This window comes from Hippocampus zosterae, chromosome 20 (genome assembly GCF_025434085.1).
Source record: "Hippocampus zosterae strain Florida chromosome 20, ASM2543408v3, whole genome shotgun sequence".
NCBI lineage: Eukaryota > Metazoa > Chordata > Actinopteri > Syngnathiformes > Syngnathidae > Hippocampus > Hippocampus zosterae.
This window is the reverse complement of record NC_067470.1, coordinates 7,549,394-7,575,561: the sequence shown is the minus strand read 5'-3', so window position 1 is coordinate 7,575,561 and position 26,168 is coordinate 7,549,394. Positions and strand designations below refer to the sequence as shown.

Genomic DNA, 26,168 nt, shown 5'->3' with positions numbered 1-26,168 from the left:
TGTGGCTCTGGGGCGCTCTGGGGCGTAGTACACTTGAAAATGACAGATGTGATCAGAGTACTGAGGGATAAAAGTTTGCATATGTTTCACTGGTCGCCAACTGAAAGAAACTTTGTTTATTTGAAGAAGTGCATTTTTTAACGTATTAAAACACACTTTTTAATGTATTCTCAGCATCTGGTCTATTTTATCTCCAAGACTTTTGTTTGCACTATTGTCCAAATAACAGACAATATTTTCTTATTAGTGTCCTGGAATTCATCCTAAAATGGCTGCTTCAAAGCAAAATGGCTGACTTACTGTTCAAATTCAGGGAGTGGTCCTCAAGACTTTTTGGTGCACTTCATGAGCGACATGTCCACCAAAATTGGTATTTAGGTAAAACTTTCATGAGGGGCAGAATTTTTTTTAAATAGTTTGAGTCTTTGAATTTTTTCAAAATGGCTGTTTCAAACTAAAATGGCTGACTGCCTGTTGAATTTAATGATTGGGTCTTTGAGAGTTTTTTTGTGCTTTCTGTTATGATAGGCTATCCCCACAATTTTGTTTTGATCGATGTTCTGAACCCCCCCAAAACCATCCAAATACACAAAGTTAGTGAATTTTATATATTACATAGAACGATGAAGGCAACTCCAAGAAGGACTTTGAACTGCCTCCAAATGAAAAATTTGCCTGCCTTTGGCAGAGGGTAACAGTGCAGTGAATAGCAGCTAAAACGAGCGTCAGGAAATTAAATCCTCCGGCAAACGGTCGGCTTCGGATGACAAACTCTTCATTCAAATGTACAATTGCTGTTTTGTTCCCTTTGTGCGATGGGGGCAGGAGTTTACCTGCGGCCTTCTTCCTATTCTCTCGCCGACAAAGCCTCCGCGGCTGATTGTGAATGCCGCGTCGGCTCTCTTTCACCTCACTCGGCCGACACAATGGTGCCTGCATGTTCCCATGGCTGTGCGGCGAGCATTAGCGCTGCGCTAGGCTAAAGGAGGCACACTGGGGCGATAGTTGTTTCACAATATGAAGACAAATTCAAGTCAAAAGATGCGCCTCTATAGTTTCAACACGCTATTTTGATAGTTTGGGGAAGTCAAGTCCTAATTTTTCTTGACAATAATATGACCAAACAACCCCAAAACACGTGAGCTGTGACAGTGCGAGCCCGAAGGAACTTTTTAAATGTCAATTTTAGCATATCTGCAGCTCTTTGTATATCAAATTTAACAGCACTTGGAAAATCCATATACAATCTGTTAAAAGTTCATCGTTTCAAGTCTGGTAAATGCCCCCCCTTTTAACCGCCACGGCCGCCGTTGCAGTCTGATGTTTTATGATAAGGACACAGGAGTTTTTGCCTCTTTTTCTTATCGCTCACACTCCCAAGTTTGGAGCCAAAGAAGGAATGTAAAGATTTCCACGAATCGCCTCCCCGCATCTCTTTTGTACGTGCTCGCTGGTGTCAGCCAAGCAACAAGTCATCTGGCAGCCTGATTAATGCGCTTTGCAGTGTTTTGTTTTTTTTGGTTGCAATTGTTATTGACCCATAAGCCACAAAATAACAACAAATGAGCGAGCGCAATCGCGGCGATCCGAAGGGCAGGCTGGCCTCATTGCACACTTTTTAGGTGATTAAGAATCACAAAGTGTACGGATGCCGCGCGCCAGTGCCTCTCAGTCGCCGCGGAGACTGAAACAAAACATTCTTCAGACATTTGAAGCGTGTTTGCATTCTTTTCATGTCCACTTAGGGTCCTCTTCTGAGGGGTTACGCACCCCCGCAAGAGGCGAAGCGACAACAAAAGACTCCACAACGCCACACTTTGTTTGCTTAGAGAGGTCATTCCCCAACCATGTGCCACTGCTGTGGAAATTCTTTTTTCCCCCATTTCATTCTGTTCTGGATTCAATTTTTTAATTTAGACCCCTTTTTGAGAGGGGGTGTAAAAAGAATCAGCTGAAATAAAGTGGTTGCATAAGTGTGCACACCCTCTTACAAGTGAGGATGTAGCTGTGTTCAGAAAGACCCAGTCGCATTCAAATGAAGTCAGCACAAGCTCCAATATTTAAAGTGCTTTTGATTTAACTCGGAATAAAGTTCAGATTTGGACTCTTGTTGGCTTTTCCTGACTTTTTTTATTTTCATTTTAGCAGAATAGCGACTGCTATTTTGAACTGTTCATAATTCGAACACTAGCAAAGCATGATGTGGCCACAATCTTCGCTCTACTCTTAGGTATGCTGTTTTTTGTTTGTTTGTTTTTTTTCTCAATAAAGAATGTTTTTGCCCACTGAATGCGTGTCCAAATTCAAAAACATGGGACATGGAATTCTTTTGAAGCACAATATAACACTGTTGTCCAATGTGATCAGATTGGCAGGCGCCTGCTCATAACTGAACAAGCATATCATGTTTGTGTGAGTGTGTATAACCGACACACACTGCGCCCACACTGTGTGTGCGTGTGTGTGTGTGTGTGTGTCTGTGTTTTCCATGAGTCAGAGCGGACTCTGGATGATGCCAACTTTAATAAACTCTCGCCATCTGCCACCAACGTCCTCGCCTGCTCCACTTTTCCTTGCGCGTGTTAATGTCTTTTGTGTCGGTCTCACACACACGCTCACACACACACGCACACACACACACACAGATAAAGTTAAGGCTGACAAGAACATTCAAAGATGGACAAATGTATATATTTTGTGGTTTGGACACAGAATTTATTTCCATTGGGATGTTGAATCAAACCTTGTACTTCTGCTTGCCGCTCTTGCTGATGACACAGATATGCTGAAAGGAGAAAAAAAACAGATTAAAAAAAGCCACTTGAAAGAAATCCCGCTTGGGAGGGGCGGGGTCACCTTTGACTGACAGTGACTCAAAAAAGCCGCAAACTTCGTAACGTGTCATTTACAGGAAAATGACATAATTTACTAGAGGAGGCAACTCAACATGTCTGCTTGTCAGTGTGAGTTATAATCACGCTGGAGTTTTAAAACCATTACACGCACGGATATGAATTTCCCTGGGTCTGCCCGAGTCATATTTCTTGGTTTTTAGAAGAAGAGCAGATAAGAGAGGATGCTTCAGCTGGACTGATAATGAAACCTGACATTCCACTGGTTAACCCTCCCTCGCGTGTGATAAATGCACCCTCCCGTTCCAAATAATGTGGAAGAGTCACTCACACAAAGCAAACGCACACCGTCAGGCTTATTTGGAAAATATCAGTTTCACGTTACTCGTCTTTATGAATTAGTTTTCTGATTTGAATTTACAATGATGTCAAAACATCTTTTCCATGCGCAGTCGTTGCTGCTCCGTAGCCGCTTATGAATGAGGCTGAAGGGAAAATGACAGCATTACATAACAGATGCAGCTGTACCATGTTGTGTGGAAGATAAAGGGAGGGAGAAAGGGGAAGAAACCTGCTAGGTGAGTTTAGGTTTCAGGGGAAGGCGAGTGGGTGGAGGAGGGGGAGTGGGTCATCTCTCTTTGATTTACTCTCTTCCCTCCCTCCACGTCTTTCATCCCTCATTTCCTCTCAGACCTTCAAAAGGACGGCGCGCGCCCTTACGTTCAGGTCGCGGAAGTACTCGTTGTAATCCAAAGCGTAGCCCACCACGAAGCGGTTGGGGATTTCGAATCCCACATCTGCAGGGGGCGGGGTGGGGACACAAGAGGTGGAGGGTTTAAAAAAAAAAAAAAAAACGGGCAAGGCTGGAGCGGGTGTGTCGCTTTGTACTACTCACAATCCGTCAGGTTCTCGTCCATGTTGGGAGCCCTCTTCACCAGCAGACTGCGATGTTACAAGTTAGCTTTTTAAAACCAATCACAGTGTCCCAATACTTTTGTCTACATATCGTAAATGACAAGCAGACGACACGGGAGACGTCGACAGCGTCTTCCATCACACCGTTGGCATTTCCTGCCGCGAGGGAGGAGGAGTGGGTGGACAAATACACGAAAACGCCCGAGAGAGGCCCCACTCACCCCGCGACCTTGACCATCTTGGGTTGGAAAGTCTCCACATGCTTCCGAAGGGTCTTCATTGTCTTGCCGGTATCAACAATGGCCTTGGGGAGGGGGGGGGGGGGGGCAGGATTCAATTTAAGGACATTTTAAAAAAATGTACAAAATAATCAGCACTTTTCAGAAGCTAACAAGAATCGGACTCTTTAACCCACAGGTGTCAAACTCAAGGCCCAGGGGCCAGAGCTAGCCCGCCACATCATTTTATGTGGCCCGTGAAAGTAAATCAAATGTTAACTTCAACGATGATTGCTAAAATCTGCGCCAAAATTTCACCTTCTCATATTGTAAGAAATAAGTGAGATATTATCAACATTTTCTTGTTACTAAACTGCATATCAAAATGCAAATTTCCCCAGTGTGGGACAAATACATATTTTCTTACCTTATCTTAAACCCCACCCAAGGGTGTTACAAGTGAAATTAAGGTAAGATAAGAAAACCTCTATTCGTCTCACGATGGAGAAATTCCAAAAAAATTAGGAATATTCAAAGAGAGGAGTGCACAAATAACATGGACCAGCAGGGCAAACAATGGCTGATGAATAAAAAATAACAATCATAATAATAATAATAATTTTTATCCATTTGTGTTCATATTGTATTTAATTGAAAGATGTTTGTTGTTTTTTTTTTCTCTTTCTCCTTTCTTCTTTCCACATACATTCTTGCTGCTGGAGGCTGTAAATTTCCCCATTGTGGGACGAATAAAGGTCTTATTATTATCTTATCTTATCTTATCTTATCTTATCTTAACTCACCTCAACGATGAGCACGCTCTTGGCAACATGCAAAAAGAGGAAACAGGCTCACATTAGGCACATTTGCATTGTTTTTGCATACATGTGGAATGTTTGGGGAAAAAAAGGGTATCCATGGCAACGATGTGGAGAATCGTTTCTATTCTGACCGGTGGTGAACATCTGTGTGGACAATTTTTTTTCCCCCTAAGGCAGGGCTTCAAACGCGCCCTTGTTCCCCCAACGGGTTCTTTGTGAGTCCCGTCGTCGAGAACGGAGGGAATTCGGGGCGAGGTTGCCAAACGGTCTCGCATTTGACCACCGCTACAAAAAAGGGCGGGAAGAACAAGACGGGCATTTGTATGAAAAACCTTTTCGCTATGATGTCACACGTACTGTACGTCCAGGTGACAGAATATGGAATTTTCCACTTGAAAGACAATTTTAGCCTTGGTAGGTGAAATAAATGAAGTGTCTGTCGAAAAAGATGATGTTACATGAGGTAAACTACTTGGAAAGGAAATGGAACGCTGGCAGTAATTCAGACAGATTTAATTTTGTCCTTGAGAGTCTGGCTAATTCGTTGACTTTTCTGTTGCTCAAATGAATGGCACAGACATTCTCACTGAAATGGAGCTATATTTTTTTCCAGGTTTCCAAAAGGTTTCCAAAACTAAATGAGGTAGTTATACAGAAAATAAATGAGACCAAAAAAAAAAGTTATGCAACATAAGCGTCCTCCATTTGTACGAATTGGAATGCATCCCCAATAGTTGATTCAAACCAAAATGGCCCCCTTGCTGTTTAATTTTGAGTATGTATCAAGTGTGTCCCCCCCAAAAAAACACCTTTCCACGTAAGAAGGACAGGTCTCGGCTGCCGATGATGTGCAGATCCTCTGTCGATTGGTCATTCTGGACAAGAGAGGATAAGTCAATTTTTCATCAGGAAATGGAACTCGATTTGCGGCAACCTGTAAGCAGAAAGCAGAGAATCCACTGGGAAAGCATCACATGGCTTGTAATGTGGATGTCATCACTGCCTCGGGTGGGGTGGGTTGGGGGTAGTCATATGAGTCCGTGATGACCCACAAGCTTGTAAAGTTACAACGGCAATCCGTCATTTTAAGATTACATCTGAAAGATCTCCGTTTGGAACGATAACAACATATTTCCGGCGCATTATCGCCTTTTAAAAACCTCACCGCTGTAATTCATTACCATCTCACGAGGTCCGTGGCTGTGCCAGCCAATTACAGGACACACACACTACACAGACTGTCATATTTACGGCGGCATCTTTTTCCGGACACGTGACGTCACTTCCGGCGTCAACACACGTCGTTTCCAAATTCGAGAAAGACAATTCGCAGGTCTTCAGTGGCTCATGTTCGGGGGGAGGGGGGGGGGGTGAATTAAAACAGGCTTAATGTGAATTCTGAAACCACGTGCGGTCGAGTGACGTCAGGTGGCTGAAAAATGCGTCCTTCGGAGGAGATGTCATAATCACACCTCAGGACAATTTAGAGTGCTCAGTTAGCTTACCACTGCTGTAATACTCCTGACGGTTGAATACTATCTGCTCACACCAAGTACAGAGTGAGTTACTCCGCATGTAAACATTCAAGGTGTATTGTGTTATTATCCTCCACACAAGGCTGGGCTCTCATGTTGTCATATGATGATGATGATGTGAGGCCTCGAGTATTTCCTGTGTCCTTGGAGTGTACTGCCTAAACGTTGCGTCGGCCTCGTGAAAACACGAGAAACGCTGACATCGAGTGGCAGAGACACGACATGGCAATTGTCTTTTTTTTTATTTGCGGGTTTGGACACCCCATTGGCTAGGGCGTGAGTGAATTGTTCTTGTGACGTTTCACGCACCAGGTAGCTCTTGAGTCGGATGAACTCCACGCGGGTCTCCAGGTATTTGTTGGAGTTGCATCCCAACACCTTGATGCACTCCACCAGGTCGGCGCAGAACTTGTAGCCACCCTTCAACACGCATAGCACCATAATGTTGTCATCCACAAAATCATCCACGATGTAGCGGGCCAGCCGTTCGATTCTACGTGGGGGGTAAAACGGATGACGTCAACCAGGTGATGGAGACTTTTGAGGGGGGGGGTGTGAATGAATGAATGCGTGTTGCTTGTGTTGCGCATCACACCTGTTCATGACCACGCCGTGTGGAATGTAAACGTTGTCGATGTCGTCATGGTAGTGCTCCGGGTAGGTGAACAAATCCAGACTGTATCCCGGCCAGTCGTCTTTAATCTGCGACGACAGGACGATCGTCTCTACGTCAAGAAGCATTGACTTCCTTCTCCAAAATCAAACTGTCATATTTGGTCCATGAAATTGTAATCATTAATGCCCAACGAGTTTTTTTCGCGACATTTCATCGCGTTTGTTTTGGCTGCAAGGTTACGGCAACTGCATGTAAATGCACGATTTTTTTCTGGGGTGGGGTGTGGGGCAATTAGATTTAAAATTCTGTGTTGCCATGCCAGCTAAACTACCAAAGTCCATCACAATCTGTAGCGCTTGCCAATGCTACGTCACTTATTAGCAATTGTACTGTTTTTAATGCAAATTCGCCAACGAGCCGGCCTACGATGACGTCACAATGTTTCTGTATTTTTATTGGTTAGTTAGAGGAAGTGACATTTGACAAGCAAACTGTCTTTGTGGCTTTATAACATTCATTCATTCATTCATCTTCCGTACCGCTTGATCCTCACTAGGGTCGCGGGGGGTGCTGGAGCCTATCCCAGCTGTCTCCGGGCAGTAGGCGGGGGACACCCTGAATCGGTTGCCAGCCAATCGCAGGGCACACAGAGACGAACAACCATCCACGCTCACACTCACAATTTACTAGGGACAATTTAGAGTGTTCAATCAGCCTGTCATGCATGTTTTTGGAATGTGGGAGGAAACCGGAGCACCCGGAGAAAACCCACGCAGCCCCGGGGAGAACATGCAAACTCCACACAGCGAGGCCGGAGCTGGAATCGAACCCGGTACCTCTGCACTGTGAAGCCGACGTGCTAACCACTGGGCTACCGGGCCGCCGCCGTCGGGGGCAACACGAAGCGAACTTTTTTTTTCCATAGTTCGCCCAATAAATACACTATGTATGAAAAACAAATGAAATCAATACTAAAACTAAGCATTTTCATTAAAAACAAAACTGGTTTTAATGTCGTGTAGGAAATTCACTATTTTTACTGCACGAGACTACTTTTGACTAAATGAAGCTCCTCCTCTCGCTTCAACATATTTCACTGGCCCCAAGATGGCGGTAATATTTTCAAGTGAGAAATGACTTTCACCCGAGTACAAAAACTGCTTACATATGATGTTTCTTTTTAATATCAGCAAAAAAATAAATAAAAATCAAATTTGCAAATGCTGAACGATGAATATGTGAGCTTTCCCTCTGGTGAGTATAATGCAAATATATGTAAATGTAGGAGGACATTGCAACTATTTTACTTCACCAATCAGGTAAAAATAATGTAACCAAAACATTTTAAACAGGTCTTTCTCTTACAGTGTCATTAAAAGGAATTTGCAATACTTTTGTAGCCGCATCTGATCGCGTGACCGTTTGTATTAGACGTTACCACAATTCCTCTTTTCTTCCCGGCGAGCTCCATATCAGAGGGCAAAATAGTCCTGCTGGCGGTCAGAGTTCACAGAAATATCTCAGCAGCAGTTGTGGTCTCTGGGTGAAAACATTCAGATAAAAAGACAAGATGAAATGTGCACAAACGTTATCGTGAATGTGCCGTTTGCTTTAAGCGACAGAGATATGGCTACTCACCGCGTTTCCTGATTTCTTGTCAAGAAGAGTAAAAACAGTGCAGTCTTTCTGGGGCCACATGCGCTGCGCGATCACGCTTCAGTCATTTGTCTTTTTTTTTTTTTCTCCATTCCACTCGTGGAGAATGTGAGAGGATAATGGACTTCATGTGACACCATTCAGGCCCGCTGCTGCTGACCAATCAATACATTAAGACAGCAACTTTTGACAAATATTTTGTGCTTTATTGTCTCATAACAAAAGGAATGAATGAAATACATACACTTGGATGATTTGCATTCATCTTGGGAGGAATTTAGTTTTTGAAGAAGTTTTGTAATATTATTTTTGCAGTACTATACTGAGGAAGTATGAAACATTTTAGAGTAATTGTACTTTGCTGGTTGAAGCATTTTTTTCGTGCAATGGTGTGACTGAAGTTCTACTTTCCAGCAGGACGGACAACATTGAATAACACTGATATATTTTAGACCTTCATGTCTTAAATGTAATTTTTGCTTTTCACAAACGTTAGCAAAGTGGTTGTTACTTAGCAGAATGAACATAAAAACTACCAAAAGTTTTTAATCAAGGAGGTCTCAGGGAAATTTTGCTTTTCCTTGAAGTCCTCAATGACATGAAGCATTTCTGAAAGTGTAAAAGGTGGGTGGTAAAGACAACTTAAGATGGAGGTCTATTTAGCAATGTAGATGGTCTTGAATCTCTCAAAAAGGCCGATGTCGCTCTCCAGCTGCTTGATCTCGTCCTCAAGTTGGTCCTTGCGATTCTTGCGCGTCGGAGTGTCCATGACCACTGGCAGACGGTTGTACTTGTTGTGCAGCTCGGCCAAGGTGGTCCTCAGACGCTTCCCGGGAAAGAATACAACTTCAGAGATTTTTGTTGTTGTTGCTTTTTCAGCACAGAGTTACTCTGGACGTACCTCCAGATTGGCTTGTCGCTCCTCTTCTGACAGCTGCCTCATGGCACCTTGTTCCATCTGCTCCTTCAGATACTTGTTGTACTCGTCCACAGATCTGTGCACTTCCTCGTTGCGATGCTGCAGGTACTCGGGCACTTTGCCGTAACTCTGAAAGCGGCCGAGACACAGATTATGGATCCCCATACTTCCAATTAACTTTATTTCTCCTACATCTTCATGGGCAGAGAGGGGAGGGGTGAGAAGTTACTCACAAAAGGAGGGGGAGGGAGGGATCAAGACAAATGAAACACTGTGCAAACACGGATGCCTTTTTACTCTGTTGATGCCATTTTCATTGTCCTAAAAACAAAATGGTGCCGGCGAAACAGATGAAGAGGTATGAAGGTCTCAGATGTTTGTCACATGGCTGTTTATAAGCTTTACCTTTTTGTTGACGTACTTGGGGACCAGTCCGGAATGTTCCAGGAGCTCCTTGTGGCCTCGACTGCTGTCAACAGACGCTACCAGCTGTTTCGTCGGGACGGGTGTGGTCGGCTTGATGAGGCTTCTCTTGCTGTGGAGGTCCATAGGTGGGTGTTCTGACCTCAAGGGGACAGCTGGTTTCTTTGTAGTGCACATGCGATGACAACGCTCTTTGACTGCGAGACAAAAAGGAGAGACAATCTGACCAAAAGTAATCAGACATTTATTCCTAGTTAGGCAACTCACTTTGGGGCAGTTTGGGCTCTTTGGAATGTTTCTTGAGGTATTTATCTGGAGATGGAGTGGCTACTTTTGCAGGTCCCATAGTTTTCATTGCATCCTTGAGCGTCTTGTCCTTCAGAATAAGCACTGGTCTAAACTTGGACTTGGACCTGAAGAAACAGCACAGCAATAATACAAATTTCTTATTAAATCATCAGTGAAATCTTACCGAATATAGTCAAATATGGAACGAGAGAGAGCGCAATGTCTAAAAATGCACAGCTGACATACTAATTAGCTTAGCTTGTGTTTTTCTCAAACTTACTTTGGCTTTTCAGTGTGAACCTGATCAGGTAAATAATTGTAGATGCTCTCCTGGGGGGAAATCGTCTTAGCCATATTGAAAAGTAGAATGGTCGAGATGAAGCCGTTGAATGTCGTAAGTAATCCGTTAAATGTCGTAAATTAGCCGCGCTAACTAACGTTTGCTGGAAAGTTCTCGGAGGATTCTGCGTTGGCTTGTTGCTAAGCAACCTGCCTGGACCGTGAGTTGCCTTCAGGTGCAGGCGTTAATTACTAAATCATTAATATGATTATATCGGATCGAGTTTTTTTCAGTCTGTTGGTATTTATAAGAGCATTCTAAAGGGAACATGCTGTATGAAACTTGTTATAAATAGAAGTTTAACCTACGAATGACTTGCGTACAGTCAAATTATTATTTGTCTCAATAAGGATTTGTAACCATCCGATTACATCGTGACATCCTCCTGAAAATAAGTCGTAAATGGAACTAAGTTTTAAATTTAGTCATGACAATATTCGAATATAACATAACTTGGCATGAAAGGGAAAATTGAGAGACAAAGTAAGACATCAGCGTGCATTATATGTCGGTTTTTAATTTGTTGTCGGTGTTCAAACCATTAACAAATTATACTTCAGGTCGATTGATCCTGTTTCCACCCAGGAGTGCGTGTCGTTAATTTTGTTCCTCCCAAGGTACCGTAGTTGTTTTGAAATGGCAATATGGCGCCAAACTGAACAAAAATGTGTTTCTACTACGGAGTGTTCTAAAGTATAAATTGAGTCCCTACAAATGCTACATTTGACGTGAGTATACATTTGAGAAGTTTATATTTTGATGCCACTTGGTGAAAGTGGTAGAACATTTACGGACAGCGTCGCTAGCTAGACCTCAAAGACAATCTAAAAGTACGTACTGGCAAATCCATCCATCCATTTTCAACACCGCTTATTATGAATAGAGTAGCGGTGGGGTTGCTGGACTGCTGACTTCGGGCGGAAGGTGGACAACACCCTGAATTGGTCGCCAGTATGTAGCAAGGCATGTATAGAGACGAACAACTCTGTGACATCTTATTTCTTTGTTGTGAAATCAGGACAGCCGATTTTCACAACAGCGAAACTTCAAATATTTGGATGAATTGCCCAATTTAAAATATAATCAGATTGTTTCCTTGAAACTTTGAGCTCACGCATTTTATTTTTTATTTTTTTTGCAGTGTGTATGTATAAAAAAGTCATCTACGCGTCCAACCGCAGCCGGGTCGTGTCGGACGTCATCAACACCATCTCAGAGCCCCAGCTGCTCCCCGGCCATCGACATCCTGAAATCGTCCAACCTGGAAAGATTCATCTATCACGTCCCGGGTGGTGACGGCCTGCCCGTCAGGTACTTGTTTGCGTGTTTTGACAAGGAGTGACAATTTAACCTTCCAAGAACATTCCGAGGATACTATGGAACAGCTGAGGATGCTGCAGTGTGCTACCCCCAAAACCGGAAAAGCGCAGGGATGTGATGGAATGCCTCAAAGACAGAAACAGACGGGAACACGCAGATTATGGTGTGTTAAAAGAACAAGTGGAGAGCGTGATCCAGGACTCCTTTCTGAAAGTCATGTAAACCTTTACCACTACCAATACAGGTTGGTTGTTGGCTTTCGGTAGGCTGTGTACCTATTGTAGTGTCCAGTGTGCAGATAAAGTGCTCCTCATCCCAGTGGCACTTTGCTGTTTTTGGCAAATGTGAAACCAAGCGTTACATAATGGAACGCAGGCAGGGAGTGTACACGGTGTTTGGGGGGGTACATTTTTGCCCCCCTCAGCAAGAATCCTATCTATTTGCCTGTAGGGGGCTGCGGGGTGAGTCATTTAAAACCAGGTGCTGCCTCAGCAGCTGCGACCGGAGGACGCGGGAGGATGAAGTTTCACCCAAGGCAGGACTACTCATCACTGCACTTGTTCAACTCGAAAAGCTCATGCTGACTGATCTATTAGCTTTTTTTTTTTTAGGTCCATGTATTATGTTGACCAAGATGTAACTCAACATCCACGAATGGCTACGTCGTCATGCTGCTCATCAGGAGAAGAGGAAAGAAGAGTCTGCGCGCGAGTGACTGAAAGTGAGGCGTGATGATGCAACCCCCCCCCCCCCCCCCCGCTGTGTTATGATTGGCTGATGCATCCAGGCAGGAAGTGCAGGTGAAACGAGATGGTGTGACTGACTAGCTGTGCGTAAAGTCAGGTTGAATGTGTGCACTCAAGAAAAGTCCTTTGAGGTTTATTTCCTTGAAAAATAATGAGTGAAAATGTTCCAAACTGACTGAAATCTATCTTGGTTATATTTGAAGGGAAACAGCTGAGGGTTTGAGACTGTGTACGAATGTGAGTGTATTTGAGTGAGGAAATGAATGTGCATGCGGTGAGGAGAGAAGCAGCCAGCTGTTGCTGAGCATCATGGCGGCGCACGGCCGGCTGAGCAGGGAAAATTGCAGGTAGCAGCCTGTTCCTCCTCCTCTTCCTCCAACACAACAACGAAGGCTCGTCTCAAGCACGAGGGCAACGGATATTGAAGGGGACAAATCATGAATTTGTGACATCGCAATCGGCAAATATTTGAGAGGGCCTCACTCACGTTTTCAACAAAAAAAAAACTGCAAGATTTGGAGCAAATCTGCCATTCACGCCTTCATTTTTGTCCATTTCAGGGTGCGGCCGTTTTGCCCTTTGATTGAAAACGACATCACGAATGCGGAGGGGTTCACCTTTGCGTACGTCACATTCCAAAACCCCGAAAACAGGTGAGCCGTGTTGGTTGTTATGCACTGTGATGTCGTTTTCGGTCGACAATTTGTTGGAGCCAAAGGCAAAATGGCCGCCCCGCGAGACGACTAATGCTTTAATTAATATTGCACAAATGCGAAATTAATCACAGTCCTGTTTTTAGACGAACGGGGGCACGTCTTGTCAAGAAATCTCACACCGCGGATGCGGTGAAGACCAAAACTTTTCTGTTTCCAACTGCGTCGCGTCATTTGTGTAAAGTCATGCTTGGATGACATTGGTACGATCGAAGGCTCTCTCTGACAGGCACAGCTTGTCAAGTCTTCCCAGAAGAGTGAAAACTATCCAACTCACTGCATTTTCTAAACTGTCCGCTCCTTGTAGGACGCTGGTGTCAAACCCAAAGTCTCATTGGCCCGATTTCACCCGCCAGCATCTTTTGTCTCCTTTTTTTTTTTTTTTGTTCTTTTCATTCTGGCTCCAAATCTGCTCTGAAATGAATTTATCTTCACTTTAGACAAACATTACAAGCATCCCCCCCCCCCCACACCAAATTTCCCCAAGACATTGTTTCTTCTCTCCAACTCGCAACTGTCCCCCATCTCCAGATCGTCCGAGGATAATTTATTTGTGACGCTCTCAGCGCGTGAGCGTTTGACAAGCCAGATGGCTCACACTGGCAGAGAAGGTGCGAAGTCCATCATCAATCAGCCTGATGTTTTCGCCCAATGCGCTGTATTTGCATCCTATTACACGCCGTGCGTCGATGCGGACACGCCGTATAACTTGTTGGCTTTTATACATGCTCGTGTCATCAGAAGCCGATGACTATTAATGAATTGCACAAGGCCAATCATGAGGGGACACATTTCAGATCCGACGCTTTCGAAAACTCGCCGCTTCCTCCGCAGCCGGTTGAATCTGAACGCCGTGAGACACGATTGCGGTTTTAAGAGATCAGTATTTCTTAATGAATTGCCCCACATACTACCCCCCCACCCCCCTTTCCGCATGGCCTCCTGTCTACTCCCCCTCCCTTGGATGTCACGGGCTGTTCCCGAGGACGCGTGCGCCAGGCACCCCCCCCCCCCCCCCCCCGCCACCCCTTTTCCCCTCCCGCCCCCGTAGACTTGGCCATGCCTGACGCCAACCTTCGGTCACGCCTGTCGGCCCACTGGCCACCCTTGCCTGCAGATCTGGATGCCCATGCGCCGTCCTCAACCACCTTCCGGGGGAATGAAATCCAGAAGGAGATGTGCAAGTTCCATCAAGTGTCAAGAAGAAGGGAGACTGAAGGTTCATTTCATTGCGATATTAAAAGCAACATAACAAGTAATGTGTGTTGTGGCACAAGGTGGAACTACACAATGCCCCTGGTGAGTTTATCGTTCGTTTTAAACATTCATGTCTGTAGTTGAAAGCATTGAGAAACTAATAAAAAGCAGCTATTTTGTTCTCAATATATTGTTTGACTCAATTGGGCCTTTTGATTGGTTAGGTCAGGGGTGGGCAATTGTTTTCCCGGGAGGCGGGGGCCAAATGAGAAGCAGAAAATAATGTGGAGGGCCGGGCCAAAAGTTAGAAATAGAAAATAAAGTAGATAGCACAATGTCTTTGTATGCCAGTAATAATGTAACATTCTCCTCCACCATCACACTCAGCACCCGTTCTCCTCAAGGATGTGTACTGAGCCCCCTGTTGTTCACGCTCTACACATTTGAGTGCTCCCCGACTCTTATTAGCGGTCCAGTTTGCGGAAAGTTTTTAACATGATAACAAACCATTCTAGGAAATGTTCATTTACTCGAGCTGCAAGCAATTCACTCTGAGTGTGGAAATTGCCAGAAGCGGACCGAGTAAGAATAGCTTCCTTGTTTTTTAAAGACTCGTAGATTTGAGTCTTTCCGACTCCAGGCGTCTCCTGAATGTTTCGTACTTTGTTACCCGCTTTGTTTAATCAGATACATTTCACTTTCCACTCCGTGGTCATTACTTTCTCCCTCTTTCTTCGTCTTCCCCTCCCTCCCTGTGCTCTGCAACTTTAACTGCGCCACCTGGTGTTGAAATAACTGACATTACAAGTTCAAACAAAATGAATGCAATCAAACCTTAATTGTGCACCAATCTTCGGTGGGCCGGATTAAAAAGACCAATGGGCCGGATTCGGCCCGTGGGCCGTAGTTTGCCCACCCCTGGGTTAGGTATTGCTTTGTTCAGAATATTGTTTTTAGTTTTATGTATTGAAATATTATTGTCATTCATTTGGTCATCTAATTAGGAATTATTATTCCCCTTATGTAAATTGCGTTTTTAATAAATGCCTTTGTGTTTGGTAGTGCCATTTATTTATTTGATTTGTCGTATTAATATTTTGTAATTCTGATACTGAGTGTGGATAGTGTGATAAACGATGACTTCTCTCTCTCATGTTGTTTGCTTGCCCTGAGTTAATGATTTTGACTACTGGTTGACTTAAAGAATTGAAATGTTCTTCAAAGTACAGATTTTAACGAGGTTGCATTCAAATCATTAGCATATTTATCTTTTCAATATGCCGTTAATACAAATAACTCATGGGAGAGTATCAAAGGTCTGTAAGAATTCTGCAACCATGTAAAAATGGCAGACAAATCACACATATAAAAATGTTCTCCTAGGTGTCGGGGGTGGCAATGGCCACCCCCGACCACCACCTAGCACCGCCCCTAGAGAGGAACAAGGACGACGGGCTTTCGGAGCGCCCGGTTCCCCGGCGGTGAGTCTTTCTCTCCGTCTTCTCAGGGTCAGTTTTTAATGCGTGTTGTGGTCGGAAGAGGGCGAAGTGCGTTTGAGGCTCCCAACTGGATCATCGCCTGCAGAAAATATATAAATATAACAATAACCTCCTCCCTCCCTCCTCCTGGTTTGGATTCAGTCTGCAAGCAGGAGAGGACGCCGCCGCAGACAGACATCCTTCCTCCATCCTCCGCGGAGACTCCAAGAAACGTCGGGAAGGGGTTTGCGAGGAGACGACCGAGGAAGGGGGAGGAGGGGGCTTCCTTCTTTGGATTTTACCCGGGGGTGAAGGAGGAAAAAAAATAAAACAAGGGAGTATTAGAAGATCCCACAAGTGGCCGAGCGATGGTTTAGCGTTGCCACCGGTTCGAATCTTTGCCGCCCGCACGACCTGCCAGCAAAAATCCATCATCCCATCCACATCGGGGGACGCGACCTGGAGGGAGATGGAGGCTATCTTCCGGATGGCGTTGCTGCTGCACGTCGGCCTCGCCATCGCGGCGGCGGTGCACGGAGGCGGCGCGGCGCAACTCGGCGGCCACCGGCTGGCGCACCTCCGCGGCGACAACGAGGAGCGCCAGCGCCTCCCCGCCGCGGTCGCCGACTTCCTGCATACGGGCGACTCGAGCGCCCTGGAGCAGGCCAATTGCTCGCGCAGGTTCGAGCTGCTGCGCGGGGGGAGGTCACCTGAGAACCCGCATCGCTCCGCGCTGGATGCGGTGCTGCACGCCGCCAACTTCCTCAGCTTGGTGCTGCAAGCCAACAGGTCCAGGGAGCAGAGCGTGCGGCGAGACGTGGAGTGGTACCATGCCCTGGTGCGGAGCCTCCTCCTCGGGGAGCAGAAGATCCACCGGGCTGTGGTCGCCTTCTCATCGGACGGGCCCGGGGTGCACCTCCAGGCCACCAGGGCCGGAGGTGAGATCGTACTCCGGGACCTCTCCGGCCTGCACAACCGCTCGAGGGACGGCGAGTGGTACCACGGCGTCAAGCACAGGAGGAAGACCACCTTCCAGAAGAAGATGCTGAGCCAGGATTTCGCAGCCGTGCACAACTCCCTGAGGAGAGGTGAAAGTTTGATCCCGGACAAGACTCACGTCAAGTGGTCGGCGCCATACCTGGAGTGCGACAATGGGAACTTTGTCCCTCGCTGGTTGTTGACATTGTCGGCTGCGTTCTATGGTCTCAGGCCTAACATGGCTCCGGAGTTCAGGTAAGAAGAACTCACCCGTCTGTCAGATATTTAGGTTCATGATGTAATACTTTCAAGGGCTCCCTGGGAGCCAAGTTGACGCAGTCTTACAGCAGAGATTTAATTTAGTTGGACAAAAACCAATCCGAAAGTCAACCACTTGTCACTGATGCTCCAAATTTGCCATGGGAACCATTTTGGGTTCTGGCACTAACTTTTGGTAAGCCTGCTGTGGGACTAAAATGTCTTCTCTCAGGTTTATAACTTTTGCATCCAGTGTTTGTGTCTGTCTCGTCATCCTGCAAGCCATTCTCAGCAGAGATATAATAATTTAGGATTTTTTATTATCGTTAGTTTTTATTTAATCTAGATTATTTTTTTCAATAATTCAATTCATTTTAAGTGGATGTTTGTTAATTTTATTAGCTTTTTATTTATTTATTTTTTAGAAAATGTTTTGTTTTAGGTTAATAATAATAATAATAATAATACATTTTATTGTAAGCGCCTTTCACAACACTCAAGGACGCTTTACAACCAAGAGCAAATAATAAAACAAAGAGCAAAAATCTTTAGTCTTTTTAGTCTTAGTTTTAGTTTTTTTAACACGAGCTGAGTGTAAGATTAAAAAAAAAGGCCATTAATTCTGTGTAAACCAAGATGAAGTACAATTCTCAAACGACTGACCTTTTTATAAACTAGTGTCAATTTGTTTTCATTTTTTAAAAGTCTTTTCGTTGTTATTTGATCCCATTAACATAAGATTTTTTTTTTTAGCCTTCATTCACTATAATCTTGACTCTCAGGCAACTTCTCCACCTAAAATGACCCCTGTGCTTTATCAATCCAGCAATCCAAAACTCACACGGGAATACGTCTCCTAAAACATAGCACCACTTACCATTACCCCCACCTCCTCCCCTCCCGCAACCCCCCCCCCCCCCCACACACACACACACCAACCTACCCCAAACGGAAGGGGTTGGAACTGAAGTCTATAAATAGCCCAAGCCACTGTGGAAACCTCTGGCTGCAGGCGTGATTAAATGAAAAAAAAAACCTTGCTTCTCACATAAAAGCCTTTTTGCAATAAAGGGATGAGTCACACATTTGCAAATGTAAAAAAAAAAAATCGCTTCATGTATTTTCCCCTTTGGCTCTGGTGTAACGTGTGATGTTTACGCCAGTGCTGCTGCTGCGTGCCGCAAGAGTCAAGTGTGAGAGCTCCACAGAACCCTGACCAACATCATCTTCTCAATGAATAATTAATCCACATCACTAGTTGTGTGTGTGTGTGGGGGGGGGGTCTTCAATGAATGTTTAATTGATACACCTCTGGCTGGCTTGCAGGCAGGCAGGCACAGATTGCAAATGAGTCCCAACCTGCCGTGATTGTACCGTAATAGGTACACACCATTATAGTTCCAATCGCAGCAGCTTCACTTTGCTCGCCGACTAATCGGATGCTTAATTAGCCCCGCGCGCCATTGCCTAAAAGTGCGACCGTTTTCACGCCGGCTCATTTATGAAAGCGCCGTTTGAATTACATCGGCGCCTTCAACATCCCTCCATTGTGTCTTTTCGCACTTTTACCAAAGGAGAGTTGGATTGTTGTTGTTGTTGATGACTCCGCCAACTACTGTAGATCGATGGTGAGAGACACGAAGATGGCGTTTTGTATTGTTTTATACCCCCCCACCCCCCCTTCGCCCTCCTCCTGCACCATTGCGCATCCAGAGTAGCAGAAGCATCAAGACTGTTTTTTTTTTTTTTTTCTCAAGACACTGAAATCATCACGTTGTCCTTAACGACGTAATGCGGACACAAACGAGATATTTGGTTGGGTGAAAAAGTCATTTGGACTTTGTGAAATACTCGGTAAGTTACATTATGGTGAGGATCGAGATAAAAGTGTCTTTGAGTCTGTATGTCATCAATTACAGACGATTCGAATTTTTATTTTTATTTTATTTTTTGCATGAGAGTAAGAGTCACTGCATCTCATGTAAGTTGTGGCGCAGTCATACCTGATGCGTTTCAAACAATCACAGAGCTCAGCATGTTCGCCTGCTATCTTAATGCTAACACTAAATAGCTAACTAAATCGCATCTATGTTGCACCCTGATAACCCTCGGAGCAACGGAGTGAACCCAAACCGTGAAGACGCGCATGCGCAAAGACATTCCAACGGTACTCGATGTCATATGTTCTTTATCCTCCGCGACGAACGACTCATATTAGTGCCATTCACTCGATACAGTGTGACAAACCCTCTCGATTTTTTTTTTAATTTCATTTTGTGATGCCTGTATTGTATGTTCTGATAACGTACAATGTCACAACGTGTTATTTAATTAAAATCACGAGACCAAAACTGTGTCTACAAATGGCATGCTCCCGCCACGTTTTAGTGGAGTCATGTGAACAATTCTTGGATGTCCGGCGTGTTTGTATGAGTGCTGCAAGATGGTCCCCCGTTCAGACAGCAGCTCGCTCGCTCGCTCCCCTGCGGCTGAATGCGCAATCAATGCGACAATGAATTAATAATGAAAGATGTACAACAACAACCTCGCACGAGCCATCTTGATTTCGGCTATTTAATGCCTTCCTGTTGTTTGTGATGATGCTGCAGTGTGCAAGGTGACTTTTTTTTTTTTTTTAAACCTCACGTCTCCAGACGCTCTTGCAAATTGAGGGTTCAATATATCATATTGCTCAATGAATCCTGTCTACAAACATGAAATATTGACGCACCCGTGCAGACTCCGGGTGTCGATGTTCAGACAAATCCATGCGGCCACGCGGGCACACCTACAACCCAAAATCATTTAAAATCCGCTTAAAACATCCGGTGAGACCGGCGCCGAGTCAAACTTTTGTTTAATTAGTTGGCGGAATCGTCTTCCCTCACGCTTGACTTTGCCGCGAAGTTGTCTGCGAAGCCTTTGCGGTGCGGGGAGCGCCAGAGCGGGGAGGCCCCGACTGCGGGAGGGGCCGTCAGCAGCATCTGTTCTGGTGGTGGATGCCATCCAGAAGCAAATCAGATGGAAACCCCACAAGCCCCCCAGGCTTGAGCATTAGCATATTTCAGAAACCATTGCCGATTTGGATCGTATACAGCCAAATCTGAAGTATTGCTGTTATTATGATCGTTATTTGCGATCGTGATACATTTCCGGTCAATCGGTAACCAGCTGTGAGCATAATTCCACAGTATAGTTTTCGTTTGTAATATCAGTTTACCACAAGATGGCTTAAATGTGCTTCCACCGGGGGTTTTACGACCCCATACTACAACATGAATACCCCCAATATACATATATAGATTTTTTGCAGATTTGTAGTGAGATGCAGGACCAATAATCATGTAAAAAATTTGAGTGAGTTTTTGTGGGGGGCGGAAAAAAAATACGCAAAATGAGTTGTTGCACTTAAAGTCATACAGTACCAGCCAATTCTGGACCAAGTCTGAAAAGACGTTTAATGACGTCTTTGGGAGTGAATGAGTTAATATTGGTTTTCTGTTTAGCGATTTTGTTCCGTCCTTGAATGGTCGTTTTTAAGGCGCGACAGCTCTTTGCAGTTGAAACTTGTTGTTGGACGGTTGGACCTTTTGTACAAGCATTTGAGAAATGGATCATAGAAAAAAAGAAAATAGGTGAGATATTTATGATGTGTATTAGTTTGTGAAGAAAAAAATAACAGCACCTATTTTGTCCATATTTCAAATGGGATTTTTGTAATTTGTTTGGGGTCTGACGGTAAAACCGGATGCTGATGTCATTTGCTTTGCCCGTTAACGGATTAGCAACCTGTAATATTATTATGGAGGCTTTATCCCGTTGTAGGGATTAACACAACTCTCTGGGAGGGATTCAAAAAGCATTTGATGCGCTACCTCAAGTTGTGGGTCAAATTGACCCATTTTAAGGTTAAGAAAAATTCAAAGTTTATAATGCACTCTAAAATACATCCCAAACTGACTTTGAGATGAATCCCATACCCGTAGTTGGGTTGCTGATTGATAAATGGATTTTTTTTAACCGTTGCGGAGAATATTGTTTTTTTCTTTATTTTTTTCTATTTTTTCTTCCTTGTCAACGCTCGCTGTCAAGCTATCCATCAGCCGAGCGATTTCTCCTAAGTGTCGCGCCGCGTTTGTCAGTACGTCACGTGGCTCCCGACCCGATTTCCCGTCATGACGCTTGGGGCTCCTGGCGGTAGGAATTTGTAATGAGCGTCAAGGAATATGACATCATGTGGCAGCTGAAAGAATCAAAAGGAGAAGGCCGTCTTTATTTTCTTTGCTTTGACGGCGTCATAGCCACGGGCACGCATGTCCTCTTTGATTAGCGGCGACAGGACTCAATAAAAGGACCCGGGTCACTGTTGTAATGGCGGCGACTTGCCCGGCAGCCAGACTGCGCATTAGTTTCTCTTCCTCTTGTCGGTGTAATGCATTTCTGTCACTTAAGAGACATTTTCCTCAGGGAAGACACACACACACAAATATAGTTTTACGTATTTATTTTTGGGCGTGGAAATTGCTTTGTGGCGTAATGCACCACATTCACATTCTTGTCTTGTCAATGTTCACCGGGTGATGAGGCTTTTATGGTTCTGCCGGTCATTCACTTGCCATGGACATGCAAAAGGGGGGGCCAAGCCCGGACGGGAATAGCAAACCTCTTCATGGTCATGGAATTAACTTTATTTTTATTGCACATTTCATATGCAAGGCAACTCAATGTGCTTCACACAAGCAAAAGCCCAACACCGAAAAGCATTTGACAAACAGAACAGCTCGAGACAGTCAAAGGCAAAGCAGAGAGAACAAAAAAAAGCTTTTTGAAATTACTCGAAAGACCAAATTGTTAACTTTATTATCACCCTTTCAGGGATAGCGGTTACTACAGTGGACAGCTTATCAAGTTATCAGGCCACTTGTTATTATTTGTGCATGAAAGGGTTAAAAAAGCTTAATCCGTTTGTGTGCAACATAAAAGCCAAATGCCGCTTCACCGTGTTTGCTTTGAAACTTGGGCTCCACTACTCGACCCGATTCTGCAGATCTCAAAGCCCTCCCTGGTTTCTGGTCAATTAGCATTTCCTTCATCATGCTGCCTGGTTCATTATTGATAAGGTCGGACATTACGGTTCTCCCACTAGTGACTCAAAGGGCAGTAAATGGCTTCTTTCTTGGCCCATGTGTCAACCTTTAACAGCCAACAAGCTAAGAAACGAACTGCAGCTCAATTGAACCCTAATCTCACACTATTCACCCATGACTTTGCCAATCAGAAGATTCACTCAAAGGTTTGCTGGTCAGAAGATTTACACCAAAGTCCGACGTTGTACAAAGACCTGCGGACTGGGCATGTTTTGATTAAGATCCCTTTGGAGGCTAAAAGCAATTACTGTACCCAGATAGGAGTATGCCGGCCTCCCGAATGGTAGGGAAAACATTAGCCAAGGCTGACTGGGCCATCCGAAAAGGCTTGATTTTCTCACACCTCTCCTCAACTCGGCCTTGACATTTTACAGCCTCAAAGAATGCTGGATGAGAGGAATGAATGTTCTTTTTTTTCCCCTGTGGGGGCACCTCCAGCTTATCGAATGTTCCTACAGTAATTGCTATAGTTTGGGAATTTTCATTTTATTTCGTTTTGACTTTTTTTAGTTACTTTTGTTTAGTTTTCAGAGCATGTTTTTTATTTATTTATGACCCCCCCCCCAATATGCTTTCTTTTAGTTTTTCTTCATTTTACTTAGATTTATTTTTTCTAGATATATACCCTCTATATATATATATATATATATACACATTTTTTTGAAGAGTTGCAAAAGAAAACATCACGGTCAATATTGTGTGGTAACGAAAAAAGACTTGGAAGTACTACACTGTACTTATTCAGTGACTGATCCTGTGATGTGTCTTAAAATCAAGTGAGGATGGTTCTCGCTTCCCATCCCTTGTTTGCCAAGTTGCCAACTTCTAAAGTGGATTTATGGCTTGCATTCCTGTCGGGAAGTGTTCCACACCTATCACTACAAGACATTTACCCCCCTGCCTTTGTCAGAGTCAAATTGGAGACCAGATGGATGGATGCACTTAAAGAAAGTAAAACGCCACTGCTCTGTATTAAATACACGAACATATGGAAACGGCGGCCACGGTGCACAACACATTGGCGTGCATCCTCGGTGTTGCTTAAAGGTGTTGTTGTCTTTGGCAGCACAGACAGTTTTCGGCGTCTACTCCTGTTATTGCAAAATGGCGAAAAGAAAGAGGTGTAATTTCTCTGGGAATGTAGGAAAAAAAAACAAGCAAGCAAGAAGGCAGGCAAGCAGTGGTGTGTTGGAATAGAGCGAGGTCATAGTGGCCCCTGGCAGCTGCAGTTATTAATAACACTCACAAGCTGACCTCCGAGTCGCCTGGTGTCCGCCGGGAACCGGCCGCAGTTAACTGGCTGCCGTACACCTGCAGTAACATAACATGGCAATGAGGGCTAGCATTATTACATTGTTATTACACTGCCATGGCTTAAAAGAGGTTTGAGTGGAGCTGAGAGGCACTTACCTGGCTCCGCTCGACCGCTAGGAACACAACATGGTGCTGATATCTTTGTGTGGTGTAGCGTGAGGGTCACACAACTGTTATTACACAATGGCATTTTGGGGGGTCTTGCATTTTGATAGGTTTGCTGCTTTTTTTTTTTGTTTCATAGCATTTCATCTCAAGTGGACGCAGTCAGGTTGACGCTGGCCTCCTGTGTTGCAGGGGCGTGGTGCGAGTGGACATTAATCTCCAGGATGTTGATATCGACCAGTGCGCCACTGATGGCTGGTTTGCTGGAACCCACGGCTGCAACCTGACCACTATGGAGGTAAGCGTGCCCGTGCGCGTGTGCATGCGCGTAACAGACGGAACATTGATCCTCGCTCTCTCTCTGAAAGCGGAACCTTGGCAAACACACACACACTCAGTCCCCGCTCCACTAAATGACACCGAGGCGGTAAAACCCGAGAAGTGTCCGGATCGTTCTTCCTGCGCGATCCCATTACACGCCAAATGCCACTTAAACAAACGCTATCAGCTGTCTCATACATGCGTGTGAATGCCTCATTCGAATCCAAGTAGGTCTTCTGGTTCAAGACATTTTCATGATGATATGGGTGGTTAAATCTCAGGTGGCACTCTTAAACAAACCCTTTCTTGACACAGTCAGAGATATTAACGATTGCGATAAAAGTAAAGGTAAAAATAGCAAACTTATGATCTTGCAATAGACATCAATAGTCATGCTCAAAAATGTCAGTTACAAAATTAACCAAGAGCCTTTGCTTGCTTTCGGCGTAAAAAGCAGGATTAAAAGGGATTTGACATTCGGAGTTTGATCTACTTTGACACTGCAAATTTGCACTGTCAAACACAATACTGTGTCGCCTTCTAGTGGCCGACAGTGCAATTACACCCAAATTAAATGGGAGGGAAAGCAAAAAAAGTAAAGCTCTGTCCAACCATTTACAGATTCTTTTGACATTTGTTTTCATTATATATGCACATCCTCGCGATCGCTCCTCTTTTCCGTCCAATCTGCCGCGCCGTGATTCGAGGCTGGAAATTTTCGGCCTCGCTGTAGATCAGATGCTTCATAATGCATGTGATGTGATGGATTTCAGCGAGCCCCCTTTCAATAATTCATCGCCCACCCCTTTGTCTGAGTACTTCCACCTCTCTGTGGACAGTCAATGACAGTGCTGTGCGCGTGTGTACAGTCCAAAAAAAGAGAAGAAGAGGAAGTAGATTGTGCGCCAGAGTGTCAGGAGTGCGCTTTGCTTACAGCCGGCGTGGTGAAAGGCGTCGCTCTTGCGAGACGAGACGCGTCGTGCGGCGCCTGACAGCTTCAAAATGCTGAACGCGCTCGTTAACGTTGGATCTGCTCCCACAACATGCTCAATATGACACTCAACTAGAAGTGGGAGTATTTAGTCATATTTACGGCCATGATAACAATATTATCCAAGTTCATTTTATTTTTTTTTTTCGTTGTGTTATGAGGTGAATGCTAGCTTAGTTTTTCATGGCTAATGTCGTTTGTAGCTAGGTAGCTGCTCGGTGGTAGCGAACTCAATTAGTGTCATAATTAGCGGCACTTTGGAAAATTATTTCAAAATAAAAGGAGTTAAGCTGTTTAACATCACTTCCCATTTAAGTTTACTCTCAAACAAAACGTAAAACTCAAGCAATGACACCTTTTGTATTTACATATAGGTTAGCCTTTCGTCCACTGGCTTAATGCTAATGCTAACACATAACGGAACGCGCATCTATGACCTTTTAAGCATATGATATTTGAATCTTAGCGGTTCAGCTCTGTAACAGTACTCACACTCATTATCATGCAATGTTTTCATAAAGGATAATATTATATTGGGAGGGGTTGGGGTCTGTAAAAGATGAACGGTATTTCTTTTCATTTCAATGGGAATTGTCGATTTATTTTTATTGCTACAAAACATAAGTCGATTGGGTATCAAGTAGCACAATCAATAAAGCACAAACGCTGTACTGTAAACACATAGAAGACTAAAACTGCAGATTTTGCGGCCATCCCACCCTGTAACACGGAAAACAAATCGACACAAGGCGACCCAGGGCACCTTGTCTCTCGCTTTCTATTGCGGGATTTACATCTTATTGTCTTCTCGTCTTTGTAACCTCTGCCGGCTGCTTCCTTTAACTCGATAAGAACACAAATGACGCCTGCTCATTTTTTTGTTAGTTTTTTTTCTTTTTGCCTTTATCCGCAGAGCAAACAGAACACAGGCAGTCACACATGCATTGACTTTAGCGTATTGAGAATGCAGAGATTTTGATCCCAATTGTGCCCCGTCATTACCCATTTTTAGCACTC

General features: G+C 44.4%; 3 protein-coding genes and 1 long non-coding RNA gene across 7 annotated transcripts in view; 2 read left to right on the top strand and 2 right to left on the bottom strand.

The window, feature by feature from the left end:
- Window positions 1–2,669: 2,669 nt before the first annotated feature.
- On the bottom strand, window positions 2,670–8,520 carry LOC127592817 (phosphoribosyltransferase domain-containing protein 1-like). 2 transcript variants are annotated; one of them, XM_052053765.1, is made up of 9 exons: window positions 8,396–8,520; window positions 6,937–7,043; window positions 6,651–6,834; window positions 5,616–5,681; window positions 4,789–4,806; window positions 3,989–4,071; window positions 3,748–3,794; window positions 3,573–3,649; window positions 2,670–2,785 (listed from the first exon to the last, which is right to left on the bottom strand). In XM_052053765.1, exons 1-9 carry the CDS (start codon window positions 8,426–8,428, stop codon window positions 2,738–2,740), a joined length of 663 nt encoding a protein of 220 aa, XP_051909725.1. In that variant the 5' UTR covers window positions 8,429–8,520; the 3' UTR covers window positions 2,670–2,737. The 2 variants fall into 2 exon arrangements, with proteins under 2 accessions (XP_051909725.1, XP_051909724.1); XM_052053764.1 differs by lacking the exon at window positions 8,396–8,520 and having other exon boundaries at window positions 6,937–7,309.
- Window positions 6,789–14,377, top strand: LOC127592818 (uncharacterized). Of its 3 annotated transcripts, none has more exons than XR_007960230.1 (3): window positions 6,789–6,868; window positions 11,725–11,894; window positions 12,354–14,377. It is a non-coding gene; the product is annotated as an uncharacterized LOC127592818 (long non-coding RNA). The 3 variants fall into 3 exon arrangements; XR_007960231.1 differs by lacking the exon at window positions 6,789–6,868 and adding an exon at window positions 11,138–11,330 and having other exon boundaries at window positions 11,743–11,894; XR_007960229.1 differs by lacking the exon at window positions 6,789–6,868 and adding an exon at window positions 11,143–11,311.
- On the bottom strand, window positions 8,798–10,721 carry enkur (enkurin, TRPC channel interacting protein). Its single transcript, XM_052053763.1, has 5 exons — window positions 10,524–10,721; window positions 10,223–10,368; window positions 9,938–10,152; window positions 9,515–9,661; window positions 8,798–9,439 (listed from the first exon to the last, which is right to left on the bottom strand). Exons 1-5 carry the CDS (start codon window positions 10,595–10,597, stop codon window positions 9,269–9,271), a joined length of 753 nt encoding a protein of 250 aa, XP_051909723.1. The 5' UTR covers window positions 10,598–10,721; the 3' UTR covers window positions 8,798–9,268.
- A 344-nt stretch (window positions 14,378–14,721) lies between the features above and the next one.
- The window catches only part of gpr158a (G protein-coupled receptor 158a), a 30,533-nt gene continuing 19,086 nt past the window's right edge, over window positions 14,722–26,168 (top strand). Inside the window, exons 1-3 of the mRNA XM_052053704.1 lie at window positions 14,722–14,783; window positions 15,487–17,270; window positions 24,032–24,137. Of these exons, the coding sequence (XP_051909664.1) occupies window positions 16,507–17,270; window positions 24,032–24,137 (870 nt within the window). The 5' untranslated portion in view covers window positions 14,722–14,783; window positions 15,487–16,506. The remainder of the gene's footprint in view (window positions 14,784–15,486; window positions 17,271–24,031; window positions 24,138–26,168) is intronic.

What these genes read in the sequence shown, in the direction of transcription:
- LOC127592817 (XM_052053764.1), bottom strand. Translation starts at nt 7,082, where the DNA reads ATGCTTCTTGACGTAGAGACGATCGTCCTGTCGTCGCAGATTAAAGAC. An exon ending in AAGATGGTCAAGGTCGCGGG is followed by an intron (nt 3,795 to 3,988) that starts GTGAGTGGGGCC and finishes GTAACATCGCAG; the next exon opens with TCTGCTGGTGAAGAGGGCTC. An exon ending in AGTACTTCCGCGACCTGAAC is followed by an intron (nt 2,786 to 3,572) that starts GTAAGGGCGCGC and finishes TTCTCCTTTCAG; the next exon opens with CATATCTGTGTCATCAGCAA.
- enkur (XM_052053763.1), bottom strand. Translation starts at nt 10,597, where the DNA reads ATGGCTAAGACGATTTCCCCCCAGGAGAGCATCTACAATTATTTACCT. An exon ending in GTTCACACTGAAAAGCCAAA is followed by an intron (nt 10,369 to 10,523) that starts GTAAGTTTGAGA and finishes CTGTTTCTTCAG; the next exon opens with GTCCAAGTCCAAGTTTAGAC. An exon ending in AGCGACAAGCCAATCTGGAG is followed by an intron (nt 9,440 to 9,514) that starts GTACGTCCAGAG and finishes TTTCCCGGGAAG; the next exon opens with CGTCTGAGGACCACCTTGGC.